Source organism: Pteropus alecto, unplaced genomic scaffold (genome assembly GCF_000325575.1).
Source record: "Pteropus alecto unplaced genomic scaffold, ASM32557v1 scaffold45, whole genome shotgun sequence".
In the NCBI taxonomy this organism is placed as follows: domain Eukaryota; kingdom Metazoa; phylum Chordata; class Mammalia; order Chiroptera; family Pteropodidae; genus Pteropus; species Pteropus alecto.
The window spans coordinates 18,959,632-18,977,576 of NW_006442491.1; the positions used below are offsets into that span (position 1 = coordinate 18,959,632).

Genomic DNA, 17,945 nt, shown 5'->3' on the forward strand with positions numbered 1-17,945 from the left:
TCGTGATGCTCATTTGCCGTAAGGTCCAAACTCTGTTACACCAAATTTTAAGAAAATTTTCCCACCTAAGTTATTTGTGCTGCTTTTGTCATTACTTGCTGAGGAAACAGTATTCTAGATACAATATGGGAAATGTATGTTATATGCAGACTTAATAATCCTAGAGCCAGAAGGGCTCAATGTTTTCATTTTACATGCTAGAAAACCAAGGCTCGGAGAAGAGAAATGACTTTCTCAAGCCTTCTGTAATATTCATTTGGTACCTTGCTTTTAATAACATCTTCTCTAAGCTCCTGACTTTTCTTCTTGCCACAAGTTTTTGGTTTTTTAATTCACATACAACCCTTTTGATTTTTGCTATATCTTTGTATCTCATATACCAGTAATGACTTTATATATTCTTAAAAATCAATTCATTTTTAAAGTGATTTTAAAGGGAACATTAAATCACTATGTAAATGGAAAACCAGTATATTTTGCCTTGAATAACAACAATAGTAGCTACTACTTACATAAAGCTTATTATGGGCCAAGTTTTAGTCTAAAATATTTACTTTATATAATAACTTACTTAATTCTCATAGTAACCCTGTGAAGTAAACACTATAGGTAGTATTATCAATCCATTTTATGGTTAGGAAATATAGAGGTTAAATAACCTGCCCCAGATAACAAACTAGCCAGTGGCAGAGCTGATATATGAATATAGGGAATATGGTTCTGGGATCCATGCTCTTGTATTAAAACAGAAGGTTCTTAGGAAAATATGCAATTATTAAAAAAAAAAAAAGTCTACATTCCCACCTCCCATCCTCTTCCATGTCACCAGTCATACTTGAACTCCACTTTTAGAAACACTGATTTAGGAAATTGGTTTGGCAGTTTGTCGTACTTTAGAAACACTCAGGTGAAGTGGTAATGACATTCAGGTGACTGGAGCTCATTAGGAGTTAGCTGAGTTCTTAGAGTAGCATTGTACCAGGTTATGCTTTGTTGAGAATTCTGAATAAACAGATCAGGAAAGCACTTAGGAAAGTAAGATGCCGCTGAATTGGTGTGTGTGCTATGCAGAGGGAAGTGTTTGCCAAATTCAGCTGGTTCTCAGAAGCCTCTGGGGATCTTATTACGTAAACAGATTCCTGGGCCCCACCCCTGGAGTTTTGATTTGTTAGGTGTAGCACAGATTCGAGCTGGCTGAAGAATGAAGTGTCTGACACACAGTGAGCAGTCGTGTTGTTAATAGTAATAACTATCATTTTATTGTCTGCTTACATTGTACTGTGTTTTTATGTAGATTATCTTATTTCTCATAATAACTTTTAAGAGATAGGTGAGGAAAAAGGTGTCTAGTATACAGAACCATGATTTGAACTGTCATCTTCTTAAGCACTATCATTCTCCCCCACAGTGCTGTTAACCATTGTTTATTTTGGCAAACACTGCTTTTGAGTTGGCTGTTTGCAGCTCTCCCAAATTTCCAGTGATTTCACTTCAACTCTTGGTTTCTAGTAAATCAAAAGCATAGGAAACATTAGATGTATTCTCTTCCACCCTCTTCATTTTTTAGAAAGGGAGGCTGTGAGAGAGGAATGTGTCTTGCCCACTTTTGAAAGTTGGTGGCAGAACTGAGATTAGATCTCTTAACTTCTGGTCTTTGCCTGCCTCCCAGAGCCCAGATGCAGCTTGTCCGTCTGTCACTGTTGTTCCCCCTTTGTGTCCTCTCGGTGCTGAAGCTCTCTGTCCGTGGGTCCTTATGGTGTTTCTTGTGCTCTCCCGCCTGTGGTTGATAGGTGGCAAGGAGACAACAGGGCTGATGAGAGATGGGCTTGGGCAGCAATGGGCCATGAGGCAGAGATGAAAAAAGGGCTCTTGGGGCAGAGGTGGAGTGATGAAAGCCTTGAGCTCCAGGGTGTGAAATGTGAACTTGGTGCCGACATCTGGTGGGGGAGCTGGGGCACCACAGAGGTAGATGTGGTGTCAGTGAGGCCAGCGAGTAATTTTAGCAGTGATATTTTAAGGATGACTTGGGGAGATCAGTAGACTCCCCCCCCCCATACTCCCTGAGATAACATTGCTTCACAGTAATTTCCTAACTGCTCTGGGACAGGCCTGAGAACTTATCCCAGGGTGCTTGGGGCCATATGCTACCTCAGGGAGAAGTGTTCACCCCTGACACCCCACCTCCGTCTTGGGCTGCTTTTCCTATGCATCATTCATACATCTGCATTGCCTACTTGTAACCACATATTACCTTTTTAGAGATACCCTCCCTGAGCTTCCCATTGGAGTTTCCCCAGATTACCGTTTAGTTCTATGTTCTGCTAGGTATCTTCAGAGCACTTGTGAAAATCAGGAAATACTTAGTTACTTTTTCATTGTCTGTTTCTTACACTAGAATGTAGGCTCCCTGAAAGCAAGGACCATGGGTATCTGTACGCTTCTGTATCCCTAGAATGGACCATCACAGCATAGGCACTCCAATATTGGATAACTGAGTGAGTGACAGTAGAAGCTGAAATGCTCCAGCCTGTGTTAGAAACTGGGAATTCAGAGATGGCATATGAAACAGCCCTCGTCCTCAGAGCTTTCAGTCTGGTAGAGCAGACTCACATGTAAACAAATAAGGACAATAATATTAATCAACCTGTGTTCGCGGAACATTACTACTTCTTGTAGGTGCCATGGAGAATGCAAAGGAATGCAAATGGCAATATCCCTGCCCGTAAGGAGCTTATAACTAAGAAAACTTAAACTAGAAAAACAAGATTTCTTTGTTTCTAGAAATCCAGTTTCCTTTTTCCCCCCTCTTTCTTTATTTCTGATTGAACTCCTAGTTGGCTTTGATTGCAGTGGGGATAGCATGTGAGTGGATAGTTGCTACAATGATGATTTTCATAAATTGCCTTTCCCTCTCTCTCAACTAGTTATGAGTATTGATCCCACTCATAAATAATCTCTTTCATGGCTTTCTCATTAGAGATTTCCATTGCTCTTCTTTTAAAATGCACATCTGTTTGGTGGATGCAGAGGAGAAAAATAGGAAAAGAGGGATTATTTTAGAACAAAATGAGTCTTCAGATATTTATTTCTAATACTTTGTTTTATGAAAAGAAAAAAATCTCGAGGTGTGAAGGCTGTCTAATTAAGGTTATCCCTACTGGAGTCAGAGCTGGGCGAGAACAGACCTCTGACTCCCTGCTCAGTGTTCTTCCCACTCCCACACGCCCGGGGTGTGTTCAAGCATGAGACTGATGTCCGTCCACCTGTCTAGGATGTTGTGGAGAACAGATTTTGTTGTTGTTTTTTTGGTAAGTATTATTTGAAAACCCATTTTACGGACTTTTCTCACTCAGATTACAAGTTTTGCTATATTAGATTTCACTGTACTAGTGATCCTGGCTTTCTTTAGGAAATGTCTAAGAACTTTCACAGCAAACTGAGCATTCCGTTTGCAGTGGTCACTTTATACCCACCTTGGAAGGGTATAAATTCTTTCCAATGATTGATATTGCTCAAAGCATTTTGGAAAAGCCACTTGTCTTGGATCCTGTGGCACAGTCTTTTGGATCTCTTCAGTGATGGCAAATCTTCATATTTTAAAGATTAATTTGCTTTTAGAAGCTGATCAAAAGTCATTTGGAACTAAGACTTCGGAGTAGTCCAAGATAACAGATCTGGAAACAGTTTTATTTAATTAAAGGATTGAGTGACTGCTTTCCATGGCCCGCAAACTGGCTTTGAAAGCCTCTCTAAGAAAGACATTCCAAACATGTTTTGAGCAGTTGTGGCATTGTTGGAATTAAGGAGAAGCCTCCCAAGGTATAAATGAGAGTCCAAGAGTCTTAGAGTCCAAGGTATAAATTCTGTTATTCATAGTATATTCATTCAACAAACATTTACTGAATGTTTGGCCTCATACTTGTCGAAGTCTGTGTTGGGAGCTAGGGATTGATGTAATACCAGTCCCCACTCTCAAAGCACTCTTAAGCTAACAGGAGCAGATGCACATCTAAATAAACAAGTACAGTGAAGTTTTGTATGTACTGTGATAGAACTATATACAGGGCAGAGAGGGGTCACTTGTGTAGGTTCTAAGAGTAGAGAGACCTATTGAAAGAAAGGCTTTGTAAAGAAGAGAGGCTTGAAAAGAAGGGTTAAGTGCTTTCAGGCATCCAGGGCATTTCAAAGAGAGAGTACATACAAAGGTATTGAGTTGAGAACCAGTGCACATTTTGGCAGCTGCTAGTAAGTAGTTCATTGTGGTTGGAGGGTGATGTATAAGGTTGGGTGAGAGACAAGGCTGGAGAGTCAGGCAGGATGCCAGATTATGAAGCACCTTGTACTTCATGCCAAGACATTTGTTATACTGTTGAAGGCAGTAGGAACCATTAAAGAATTTTAAGTCAGGAAGTAACATTATAACTATCAGATATGATTTAGAAAAATAATTCTGACTATACAGAAGATGGATGGAAGGAATGGGAAGCTGAAAGACTAATATAAGACTGGTGGAATGGTAAAGGCAGTAGATGATGTGGTCTGTGGTATGGCTGTGAAGAGTTAGGAAGCAGAATAGAGAGCTAGGGGGGCAATGTACACATGTGAGAGAGGATTTTTTAAAAATGGTCATACACTTCATTCACAACCACAGCCCAAGAGATACTATTTTGTAGTTGGTATTAAAGGTCAGATTCATGGTAGAGTATAAATTCTATGAGAATCAGAAAATGCTTATGGAGGAAACATCTTTCTAAAATGTCTTAGTTTTTAATGATATACACAGTATGGTACATATAACTCAGTGTGCAAGGATTTGAAATGTTGAGTGTTTTGGAATCAAAGGGAAAAATATTCAGAGCAGTTGAGTGTGTTAGAATTATGGAATATAAAAAATTAAATGCCTCTCAATTCACTCTCAAAGAGATGTGAGAGTTAACAGCTTGGTGTTTTTTTCAGATTTTATTTTCTATGCTTAGATTGATTATATTATACATTTTTAAAATACACAAAAATAATATTCTCTGTTTTAGCAACCTGTTTCTCCTTCCTTGATATTACCAGCACTGTTCTGTGTCAATAATAAAGACTTTATTACTTTATTCTTTTCTGATGGCTGTATAATTTGTGGTGTGGATGTGCCACCATTTAAGAAGGGGTTTAACTGATCCTTTATTGACAAATAATTGAGTTATTTGCGATTTCCTATTCTTTTAAAAAATGTATTGAAATGTATCAAAAACAAAACTAAACAAAAGATCAAATACTGGAGGTATAATATTGAATGAAAGAATATGACCATTTAAAAATTTAATAGCTAATTCCCAAAGATTGTACCAATTTATGACTTATACCCTCACCACTTCTCTTCTCACGTGCCAACACTAGTATCAGTCTTTTAAATTTTAGTCTTATAGGTGAGAAATACCTTTTTAAAATTTATATTGTTAAAAATTATTGAGCTCGAGCCTCTTTGTATATCTTTGTGAACTGTTTCTTTTTGATCTTTGTTCATTTATTTAGCAAAAGGAAATCAAACTAGTCCTTGCCCAATACTTTTTCCTATTTGCCTTTTGAGGGTATTGTTTTTGAACATAAGTTCTCATTGTAGAGCTGTATGCGGAATAGGTTTAAGAGAATGGACAGTATCTGCTCTGATTCTAGATACATTTGGAAGTTTTGTTTGTTTGTTTTTGAGGGGTTGGGGTATAGAAAGGAAGAGAAACAAAATACTTGCATTAGTTTGTTTTCTGTTGTGATGAATGTTTTTCATAAATACCAAAAAAGATTGTGATGAATTCAAGTTTCACTGAATATACAAATCTACATCTTTGTTATTCGTTCTCTTCTGTCATGAAAATTCACCTTTGAAGTGCTACTGCAGACCAGATATGCCTTTGTCCTAGTTGGGTAAATAACAACATACTAAAATTCTAGCCGTTTTTTAATTCCTGGTATGTGAACTTTCTTTTAAGAAAGGGGTTAATCTTATCACACAGCCTAGTGGAGATTGTTCTGGGATGTCTAATTGAGTTTCTTACTCCTAGGGAGTTCCTGAAAAGAAGATGCTTCCAATCACTGTCCCCAAGTCACCGGCCTTTGCATTGAAGAACAGAATCCGAATGCCCACCAACGATGAGGTGATGCCCTGAGATGGGGGTTTCTTCTTTATTCTGCAGAATCAATTTAAGCTTTATTCTTTCTTAAACTTAATGGAATTGAAAGGCCCTCACTCATGTTTGCAGTGTTCTTTAACAGTGGCTATGAACTTTTGATCATCTTTTTTGCTCCTCTGAGAGCGAAGTAATTGGTAAGGGTATGACTATTTTGGCTTTCAGTGGTAGGTCTATCCACTTATTTGAGGCCTGTCCATTTCTGTAGCATTGAAAATCAGCCTATCGTAACACAGATCAAAAGTTGCCGATCCCTGTACTCTATTTTGCCTGAGCTATTGTCATCATTCAGTGAGAGGCCTTTAAAATTCACACTGAGCAGTTACATTTACCCTGTCCTATCTTCCATTAACCCAAGGGTTGAAAAGGTGATTGTGTGGTGACAGTTCATGAAACTGGAATACATAAACTCATTGATCAGGCTAGTTTCTTGTTATATCTCCCATTTTATATATAAATATCCAGAGTAAGGGTAATTTTATAGCATATCTCGAGCATAAGCCTTTTAATAGGTTAATTTGAAACTAAAATACACAGTGATCTTATTTTACCAGCTTAAAACCAAACAACTTATTTGGTCCTATTCTGGGTTTGGCAACCATTAACTCTCAGTCACATGTTTCAGTGGAGTCTAGATGCAGGGTGGGTCAAAGAAAAGGCTAAGGTGTGTGCTTGGTTACTACCTTTCTTCATTTTATTCACATAGTTTGATCACATTTAGTTTTTACAACCTTCCTGTGAAAGACTAGATCCCTTAAGAGTGGTTGTGTTAGTCCTTTATCAAATACTTTCACATTGGCCTCACCCCTGTGAGTTGGTAGGGGACTTAGTTATTATCCCTCTTTGATAGACAAGGAAGCTAAGACACCTAAGAGGTAGAGTGACTTGCCTTAATTAATGATTTCTCTCACATAATGTCTTCTGACTCCACTTTCTAAGGAGGTGAGAAAGAATGAGGAGCCTTGTTTCTAAACTGCAATTTTTCCACTAGGAAGAGGAGCCAGTGGTGATAAGAGCTCAACCTGTGCCACATTTTGGGGTGCCTTTTAAGCCCCACATCCCAGAGGCAAAAACTGTGGAAATATGCCCTTTCTCTTTTGATTCTCGAGACAAAGAACGTCAGTTACAGAAGGAGAAGAAAATAAAAGAACTGCAGAAAGGGGAGGTAGGTGTTCCATTTCTCCAGATAACATAGTACTATTCTTTGGTTCCTCAAAGATAATCTTTCATGTTGCACTTTTAACTATGAAATCACTGACTTCCTTTGATCCCTTTAAGAACCTTATGAAGTATAAATAGGGCAAGTAATTTTAATAACCTTTCTGGCACAAGGAGGTTAAGTAACTTACCCATGATTATGCTGCCATTACTGGCAATATTGGGAGGAAAACCTAGATTTCCTTTTAAGCCCATTACTCTTTCTGCTATACCATGTTACTTTGAAAACTGGCCTTTCCTATTTTCCAGGTTCATTCAAATTTTCTAGAGCAGCTTTTGCTTTCTGGCTAGAAAGGCCTTATCTTAAATCCTATGTTTCTTTTTTATCAGGTGCCTAAGTTCAAGGCACTTCCATTGCCTCATTTTGACACTGTTAACCTGCCAGAGAAGAAGGTGAAGAATGCAACCCAGACTGAGCCTTTCTGCTTGGAGACTGACAAAAGAGGCGCTATGAAGGCACAGACTTGGAAGCACCAGGTGAGTGATGGGGAGAGCAGCTAGGTTGTTAATTGCTTGATAGTTGGTTTGTTAGAGTGGGTAGACCTACTACATTGAAGTTCAGCTGGGAACTAACACACTGGATTATTTCAGGGTCTCTCACTCTAAATCAGGAGTCAGCAGACTTTTCTATAAAAGGCCAGATAGTAAACATTTTAGGTTTTGTAGGCTACATCTGGTCTCTGTCACATATTATGTATGTGTGTGTGTGTGTGTGTGTGTGTGTGTGTGTGTTTCAACTCTATAAAATTGTAAAACCATTCTTAGCTCAGGGCTGTGCTAAAAGAGGTTGTAAGTGGGAGTTGGCCTGTAGGCCGAAGATTGCTGATCTCTGTTTTAAGTGCTCATCTGGGGAATGTGAGAACTGACAGGCTTTTTGTGTGTGTCAGGAGTTTCTTTAAGATCTCATCTATTTCATGTATTAGACTCGTTCATTAAATTTTCACGCCTTTCTGTTGGTGCTTTGATAAGAAACAGTATGGTGAGAATAGATTCTCAATATGGTATACTGTTTTCTCAACACTCTGTGCTGTTTGTTCTTTATAAATGACAAGTGATTAAAAACAATTGGTTGTTGGCTGGTTTAACTGGGGTCTAATTCTACTTTATCTGGAAAAAATTTTCCTGATTTTGTTGGTAATTTTATATTGTCACATATCCTGAACTCTGACCAAAAGGAGCTCTGGGCCAATTTTTGTAGGACATTACCCCTCTTGAAGCCCAAGAGACATGATTGCTAACATGACTGAGTATAGGCCCCTTGTTAGCGTTCTCCAGGAAAACAGGTCTGTACTTGCTTTGAAAGTACCAGTAAATCTCCCTTTCAAAGACTTGACACAGAATGTCTGTGTGGGGAATTTTCCATAATCAAAAAAAAATTTAGGGTTTTTCAGATACATACAGAAGTAGAGAGAATAGTGTAATGAACTTCTGTGAACCTGTCACCTGGTTCTGTGATGATCAAAACATGGAAAATCTTATTTCATCTATACGTCTACCTGCTCATCTCTATACCAGATCCTTCTACTTATACGTGATTACTTTGAAGCAAATCCTAGGTATCATCTCATTTCATCCAAAAATACTCCAGTGCCTATCTTTAAAATATAAGGATTAAAAAAAAACATAACCACAATACTATTATCATAGTGAAAATATTAATAGTAAGCCCTTAATAGTGACACATAGCCTTCATATATCCCCAAAGCTCTCATAACTTGTTTTAAACAATTGAATTATTCAAATCAGGATCCAAATAAGGTCCACATATTGCATTTGTTTGATAAATCTCTAACTCCCTTTTGCTCTATAGGCTTCTCCACTTGCATTTTATTTATTGAATAAAATGGATTTTTTGTGCTACAGATTTTCCACAATCTGGGTTTTGGTCCTTGTGTTCCCATTGGGATAGTTTAATATGTTCCTCTACCTCCTCTATTTCCTATAGATGATTAGTTAGATATGGAGGCTTGATTAAATTCTGGTTAGATTCTTTTTGGGATTGGGTGGGAGAATACTTTATAGGTGATTATATCTGGGAGTATGTAATGTCTACTTTTTTTTTTAAATGCCAGTTTATTTTTAATGTCTACTTTTTGAGGGGAAATGTTAAGATAGGCTTTACAAGTATAGTTGACCCTTGCACTCAGAATTTGAACTGCACGTGTTTTTTTTTTCCAGTAAATACTGTAAATATATTTTTTGTTCCATATGATTTTCTTAATTTAAATTAAATTCCATAAGATTTTCTTTTCTCCACCTTACTTTTCTGTAAGAATGCAGTATATAATATATATAACATACAAGCAATGTGTTAGTCTGTTTATGTTAGCAATAAGGCTTCCGGTCAACAGTAGGTTATTAGTAGTTAAGACATAGAAGGGCTTTCAACTGCACAGATGGTCGGCGCCCCTAATGCCTATGTTTTCCAAAGAGCAACTGTATCTTAAAGGTACTTTCTAGTTTGTAGTGGGTTTAGGTAAATGGACTGTAACTGGGGTTTAGATTAAATCATCTGCTGTCTTTACTCTCGGATCAGTTAGAACCTGAGCCATGGAGGTGGTAGTCATGGAAAGTTGTCTGACAGACTTTCTTTCTAATAGCTAGAGGAAGAACTGAGACAACAGAAAGAAGCAACTTGTTTCAAGGCTCGTCCAAACACTGTCATCTCCCAGGAGCCCTTTGTTCCCAAGAAAGAAAAAAAATCCGTTGCTGGTAGTATTATATCTGTTCTTGGGGGACTGGGGCAGAATTGTATGTGGTTTACTCCACCTGTCTTTCAATAAGGCTTCCTTAGAGCTTAGCCCTTCTGTTGCGTGCATGTCTATGCCTCTTGCTGGATCTTTGGGGGCTAGGTTTATGCAAGGCTTGCTTGTGCACCAATATTCTCTCTCTTTCTGTACTCAGAGGGCCTTTCTGGTTCTCTAGTTCAGGAACCTTTTCAGCTGGCCACTGAGAAGAGAGCCAAGGAGCGGCAAGAGCTGGAGAAGAAAATGGCTGAGGTAGAAGCCCAGAGAGTCCAGCAGATGGAGGAGGCCAGGCAGCAAGAGGAAGAGCAGCAGAAGAAGGAGCTGGCCAGGCTACGGAAAGAACTGGTAATTGGACGACAGGAGTGCTGATTAACCCATAGTCGTCTCTGTTTTATCTGTACCTTGCATTGTTCCAGAAAGGATCTAAGGTGGCCTGCAAAGATGAGTGACAGTAGGAAATCACACAAACCAAGGGTGGTGATAAAGTTGACATGCGAACGAGGCTAAAGTTTTATACATTGTGATGCATGTATCTGCTAAGTTTGATCCATAATTTCGGCCTTTTTTAGGAACCAACCTGTCAGTTAACGAAACTCACAATGTTCATGAGATATATACAAACTAGTTGTTAACAAATTTAATTTATCCTAGTATTGAATTCTGTAGACAGACTTTCTTCCAGAGGTCTTCATAGAAGGAAAAAGGAGGAAATCGTGTGACATAACTGTAAATAGTGATGCATTATTTAACTTTTATTATTTCCTTAAGGCTTAAGAAAACCAATGTGTTTTACAATTAGACAAGAATACATAGGTAGAGAAGGACAGGAATTGGGCAATATCTGTATTTTTATTTTTCTTTTAATACTTGACTCAGATTCTTTTGCGTTATAGTGCATACCGGTCCAGGTGCCATGCTAGCATTAGCATAATGATTTAGAAATTAGAAATTAACCAAAAAGAAAGGTTAATTCACATTAAGAATTTTTTCACTAGTAGAGCAGCAAGCTGCATTAACTGCATTAATGAGGAAGAAGACAGTCTTAGATGGAACTTCATATGATTAGTAAAAAGATGAATATAGAAATATAGAAGTTGTTGAGGTTTCATCTAAAAGTGCTAAGCTGCAGCACACACAGCGGTTGGCAGAGGCGATTATGACTGCAGGTAAGGTTCTAAGGACAAACTGTTAAAAGGACAAACTTCTTGGCAAAATTCAAGCTACTGTTTTTGATTAGATGAAAAAACAATACAGTCTCCACCTCAGATATACTCACACAATTAGCCCTTTTTCCACCTTCAGGTTTTATTAATTTTCTTCAACACTTGGTACCTGTTTGTCCCCGTCATAGAGCTGTTTCTTACAGTGATTCTCACTAGGCCGATTGCAGCATTCTACAGCACAGTTCAGTCAATGCTAGTTAGCTCTGTTAATCTGCCTTGACTCAGGATTGATTTTAGACTGCCCGGAAGGATGGATGGGACCTTCTCCCAGTGACCCCTTCTAGTTATTGTTTTTTTGTTTTTGTTTTGTCTATACTTTTGGTGAATATTAAGACTCAAGCTTAAGATTGTACTCTAGCAAACTCTTAACATGTATCTCTTCTCTGCTATAATTGAGTAAGGCCTCATCATACCCCAGTAATAAACAATGAAACTGGAGATAGGTTAAGTATAAGCATAGTTTTCTAACATCCGTATTAGTGGTAACTTTATTTTTCTTACTTTGCAGGTGCACAAAGCAAACCCAATACGTAAATACCAGGGTGTGGAGGTAAAGTCAAGTGACCAGCCTCTGACTGTGCCTGTATCTCCCAAGTTCTCCGCCCGATTCCACTGCTGAACTCGGCAGACACCACCTGGGAATAGGAGCTACTTTTTGCTTCAAACCAGAAGCCTTCTTTCTTTGTCCCCAGGGCATGGAGAGAACCCATTTCTCCAGACTTTTACCTACCCATGCCCGACAGAGCATACCTGACAAGTGTGAACTCTAATTTTGTTGAGAATTGTTTTCCTGCTTTATTGAGGCTAATAATGAGACTCAACTCATATATGTCTCGATCAGACTCCATGTAGTTATTTCCTTTGAACCATCAGTTGACCTTTAATATGGGTCTTAACTCTGACTAAAATTTAAAGTCTATATCAGTAACAGTGTAATTTCTATGGTCCCTTTCTTCACTCTTTTTTTCTATTTTAATCAGAAAATAAAGATAGTTAAATACTGAGATAGGATTTAAGTCATGGCTTCAATGAGGAACAATCAAGATATCAGATTTCTTTCCTCTTCTCTGCACAAAATGAATTTTAAGGAGCTGTTTGCTATGAGTGGGAAAGCCTCATTAACTGCACAACAAAAAGACTGCATGGAGTGATGGGGAACCTCTCAGCCATCCGCAAGCTTTGGGCAGAGCTGCTGTGAAGGCACATTCTTCTCTTATCTGTGCTGATAATAACGGAACGCTGTGCAGCACATTTTTAAGTCCCCCAGTAGCCTGGACTGGAAGAAGAAATATGTTTGTCTTCCCCTCCCTGATTTTGTAATGGTGATATTTTTAAATTTGTCTATCCTCTTTGGAGGTCCCGTTTTATTGGAGAAATGGGTACTTTGAGAGGAAGGTCCAGCAGCTTTGAAGCACAGGCTTTCCCTTTCTGCCTGTGTCAATATCCTTCCATATTTGTTGACTCCCTCCCAGAAACCACTCTGAAAGGCAATCGTGTGTGATGCCTTTGCACAGACTGTTGCCTTCTTCCCTAAATGTGCTTTTTTTCATCTAGTAAACTCTTCCTTATAAGACTCAGCTCAAGTAATGTCTTTCTTATAAATCCTTCCTTGACTGCCTGACCTCCTCAGGTAAGGATGATCACTTCCTTTTTAGTGCCTCCCAAATGTTTCCTGTATATATCTCTCTAGCACAATAATTACACCAAGAGTTACTTGTACTTATTCACAAACTAGAAGGGAGACAGATATTTAAAATCATCTTAGTCCTAGTCGTCTCTGTATTTGTTGTAGCTGGCACAGAATTTGCTAGGTCCATGTTAAATCATATATTTTCTTTTAGGCTTGACATTATTTATGAACCCTACTCTGTACTAGTCATCTACTCCTGTGCCGTGAGATATAATAACAACCATATTCTGCTCAGGCCAGTCCTAGGCACCAAATATGATATTAAACCTATTTTATATTCCTTTCATTTATTCAGCGAGCATTATGTACAAGCCATTATAATTCAGCAGCATATGATTTTCAGATCCCTGGGCTTCCTAAAGGCCCATAAACTGATGCAAAATATGGTTTCTTTATTTTCTGGGCAAAAAGGATATGCAGTTTCTATATACAGTTCCACGAATCTTTATTTATTTAACAAATATTAATTGAGTGCTAACTCTGTATAACTTGGCACTGTTCTAGTCCCTGGGAATACAGCACTGAGCAGAAGTAGACTTTGTCTTCATGGAGCTTACCTTTCAGGAAGGGAGATAGACAATAAGCAAGTAACTGTCCTCTTCCGTCAGGTGATCCATGTTTCCCTGACTGCTGTGGGGAGAGTAGACGGGTGGGAAAAGGGGGTCTGCGAGGTTGCAAATAGGAAGGTGAGGTTCTTGCAGTTCTCCAGGTGAGAGCTAATAGTGGTTTGGGCTAGGGTGGTGGCAGTGGAGGTGGTGAGAAATGGTTGGATTCTGAATGTATTTTGAAGTAACTGACAAGACTTGCTAATAGATTGGACATGGAAAGAGAGAAAGAGGAGTTAAGGAAGACACTCAGGTAGCAGCCCCAGAGACAGAGTTCTCCATCGCTTATTCTCAGATATCCAGCTCTCTTCAACCCCTCTTATCTCTTGTGGATTCTCGGGGGGCTTTCATTTTTTTTTCAGGTCACCTCTTTTCAGACACCCTCTCTGCGTCCTGTGTAGCTTTTTTTCCTACCTCGTATCAGCAGTTCTCTTCTAACAGTTCACTGTCCTTCACATATTTTTATCCAATATCATTTTTTCATTGTCTGTTTTTTGTTTTTGATTGTTTCAGGTAGGAGAATAAATCTGGCCCTCAAGCTAAAGGTTTGGGAAAGAGCATTATTGAGAATTATGGGCCTATTGGGATCCTTCCATCCCGTTCGCTTCATTCTGGATTACCTCCTCTAGATGCCCATGCCAGGGTGGTAATATGTGACAGTTTTTTAGAGGCAACAAATGGGTTACATTATTTCAGAGTGAATATCTTAAAATTAAGATGCAGACATCCATTGCCTCTTGCTTCCCAGAATTTCTCATTTTCCCAGTAGCACTCTTTCTACTCAGCACAATCTGTCTAGTTTAGAGTCCTCTCTGGTCCACCTCATACGACCTTTATTTTTCTAGTACTGCCTCCCATTTCCCCCGAAACTCAAAACTCTCTGCTTTTATATTACCGTAAAATTCAGGTTCTTTATCTCTCCAGGCCATGTCCTACAGGGGGCCTCTCTTTCAACATTAGAGGTCACTCTGAAATTGTCCTAAAAAAAACATGTCCTCTGATAGGAATTTACTGTATTCTACTGAGAAATCTGGCTGTCATGCTTTGCTTGGCAATTTTGCAAAGCTCCTAGCACATGCACACGTGCAAATTGTTGGAATTTCCATAATTTCTGGGAAGAGCTCTTTGTTTTCAGTGCTGTTTTGACTTGATCATGGCTTCCCATTGCTAATAGTCTTGTGCTACTTAATATTACTGTTCACCCTAACTTTGGTTGATTGTTCTGTTCTTGTGTAATCGCTTTGTTGCCATCTTGACTGCTGTTTTCTTACCAGTTCTTTTCCATAGAGTTTTGTCCCTGGAAAGTGGAGCTTGAGTGGTAGACGGGCTGCATTGGCAGTTGCTCCAGCATTTAGCAGAGACAAGACCTGTACATAAATAATTGTAACGCAAGATAGATGTGATTGAGTAACTCGAGACAGAGCAAGTGCCAAGGGAGTTTAGAGATTCTTGTTGGATGTGAGGTTGCAGTTCTTAAGGATGTTTTTTCACTTTTTTTTTTTTTTATTAAGTAAAACTAAGGAAAGTAGTGTACTGCCTTTTGGAAAAAACGGAAACAGTACAGACAACATAGAATAAAACGTGATCTCTTTACTGCCCCTCTTCTCATTCCCCAGGAGTCGCCTATAGTTAATAGTTGTGTATGCTTCCAGAATATTTTTTAGGTACATACACAGAGTTATAGAACATTTTTCTTTTTTAAAACAATAAGATTATAATATTCTGCATTTGCTTTTAATTTGTTCTTTGAAAGGTTACACATCCACATGGTTCAGAATTCAAAACCTACTGAGGTAAAGTCTTCTACCTTTTCTCCTAGCTGCATAGTTCTCCACAGAGAGTGCCACCAGGTGTGTTCCCTGGCAGAAGTGGCTTCTGCATATACATATTTCTACTTCTTCCCTCCTTTTTACACAAATAGTGTCATACTCTACACTCTGTACCTTGCTCTTTTCACATGTTCTGCATTGAATGATGTGGTTTGGGCGCTGCTGTGGGCATGTCCTGGCTTCCTCCCTGACTGAAGTATGAAGCCTCTTAGAAGTATCTAGTGACATAGAGGCAGGCCTGTAGTGGGGTCTAGTTCCTCTACATGATGTCCCAGTTAGTGACCTGAGGTCCCAAGGACTCAAGGGCAGGTCAGCAACACCTAGTCTTTTAGCTCCTGGCTTAGCTGAGCCTTGGGGGCTTATTGGCTTGAGTATCTGGTAAACCTGTGTATCACCTTAGATAAATCTTGACATTACTTTCTTTTCAGTTCCCTTCTGAATCTTGTCTGGTAAGGAAGTTCTTCATTGCTGAGGGTAGCAGTTTAAAAAGCTGTTAGCCATGTGGCTGGGCTCCTATTTCTGCACAGGCAGGCTGAGTTACAGCTTGGTGGTATGGATCCAGGTAGGAATCGGTCAACATTCTGAATTCTGACCTGCCATCTGCCTTTCAGCCTGCTAGGATGCTCAATTTAGACAACATATAAAGTTTCCTGGATACAGGACAAACCCAGGCCTATGGAAAGAGCAGGGAGGTTAAAGTGTGTGGTACTTTGAGCGGTGACGAAAGCGTAACCAGGGAGCTGACATGTTTGCTCTGATGCCAAGAATTCCAGGACAATTTGTTATCCAGCTGAAGCCAGTGCAGTTGCTACAAAAACGCCTGGGGGCAAAAACATACTTTTTCCTTGTTGCTGTGTCTTCTTGCACACCCACACTTTCCTAGTGCTGCAGTGAAGGTTACTGACGTCATTCTGGTAGGATTTGCTCTTCTCTTGTTAAGAGAATAAGAGGCTGGACTCAGACCAAAAGCATGGCTTTTATGTGCTGAAGGTATCAGCTTCCTGAAAGGGCTTGACAAATGCTGACATTTCACTGTCAGAAACCATAGTTGGAGGAGTAAGGGTAAAAGGCGTAGGAAAATGCTCGCTTTTATTTAGGAACTATTTCACCAGACTAAACCTAACCCGAAGGCTCCAATTGCCCTCTCCCTTTTCTTTAAACTTTTATTAGAAAGGAAAGAAAAATCTGGCCTGTCTGATCTGCCAAGACCCATGTAGTAGTTATGGGACTGGTATCCCAGAATCTCACAGGCAGGTGTGTGAATGTGCTATGAACTGTGGCCAAGTGTTGTTGCCCAGCTTGTTTTGACACCAGTGGTATTTTCTCAGGTCTTTCAGGAGCAAGGGTGGGAGATATGTTTTGCAGTTGGTCAAGATACTAGTCAGTGGTCATAAATTATAATATGAAAAGCAATTTGGGCAGCATTGTTCAAGCTTGCTTGGGTTAAGGAGAGACGGAAGTCTCTAGCCTGACACTGACTTTCACTCATGGGCACTCATGCACACAATCTCTGTCACATAGAAAACCCACTAAGTGACTAGACAGTGACTTTAAATTTGCTCTATGCAAAATTCTTACAACACTGTTGTTTTCAGTTTTAAATTGGGGCTTATTGTTAATTACATATAATTCAGGATATACCTGATAATAGGAGGAAAGTTAAAAATCCATGGTCCCATCATCTACCTTAAACACTGATGTTTCTTTGTATAATTTCTTTTGTGGGCGTGTAAAACTTTTGTATGTTCTTCTACAATGTAGGGTTTTCCTGTATATATATTTTGTATTCTGCTTTTTTTTCACTTAGCATAGTAGTGACTCAAATATTTTTCCTATATTACTATGTTCTCTGTAAATACCAATTTTAACAGCAGCATACTGTTCTGAGTTTGCTTCTCTCTGTTGAAAAATGATTGTTTTGCAAAGAATTTTCCTAGGCTGTATTTATGGGTTAGATTTGTCTTTATTTGTTTGCTTCCCTCTAATGTATCATGGTCTGTCTCATCTTTAAATGACTGTTTCAAACCACTTAGTCTTTGTAGTTAAAATATTAAAAGGAAATATAAGCCCTTCTCAAAAGCGTAGCTAATGACGTTATTCTGGCATACACCTTTTGCCTGATGTGACATCAATGTTACTGGCTCTCATGCCCAGCGAAAAAGTTTATTGGCATTTAGCAAAACCCTTCCGAGAGAACTCTATATCTATATGTTCTTTTAAAGAATTCTGCATCTTCAGGCACACGTAGTAGATTGTTGTCTCTAAGCCTTTAGATCAGATTCGAAAGGAGAACACCCTTTGTCTTTAGCTGGAGCTGTGGTGGCTGTGATGTGTCTTTGGAGACAAGTAGGGGTAGGGAATGTAATCTCACTTCTGTCACTGACACGCTGGGCGACGTTTAACAAGTCATTCACTTTTTCTAGACCTCAGTTTCTACATATGCCAAACAAGGAGATTGAGCTA

The 17,945-nt window shown here is 39.0% G+C and overlaps 1 protein-coding gene across 5 annotated transcripts in view; it reads left to right on the forward strand.

Annotated features, from left to right (window-relative positions):
* The window catches only part of TPX2 (TPX2, microtubule nucleation factor), a 48,734-nt gene extending 33,573 nt beyond the window's left edge, over positions 1-15,161 (forward strand). For 2 of the 5 annotated variants that reach the window (XM_025040009.1, XM_015597015.2), the window contains exons 14-19: positions 6,045-6,137; positions 7,162-7,335; positions 7,719-7,865; positions 9,989-10,100; positions 10,293-10,480; positions 11,867-12,362. In XM_025040009.1, coding sequence (XP_024895777.1) covers positions 6,045-6,137; positions 7,162-7,335; positions 7,719-7,865; positions 9,989-10,100; positions 10,293-10,480; positions 11,867-11,977 — 825 coding nt within the window. In that variant the 3' untranslated portion in view covers positions 11,978-12,362. Of the gene's footprint in view, positions 1-6,044; positions 6,138-7,161; positions 7,336-7,718; positions 7,866-9,988; positions 10,101-10,292; positions 10,481-11,866 lie in introns of all 5 variants that reach the window. The other 3 variants (XM_006921700.3, XM_006921702.3, XM_015597016.2) reach the window with 3 other exon arrangements.
* The last annotated feature ends 2,784 nt before the right edge of the window (positions 15,162-17,945 follow it).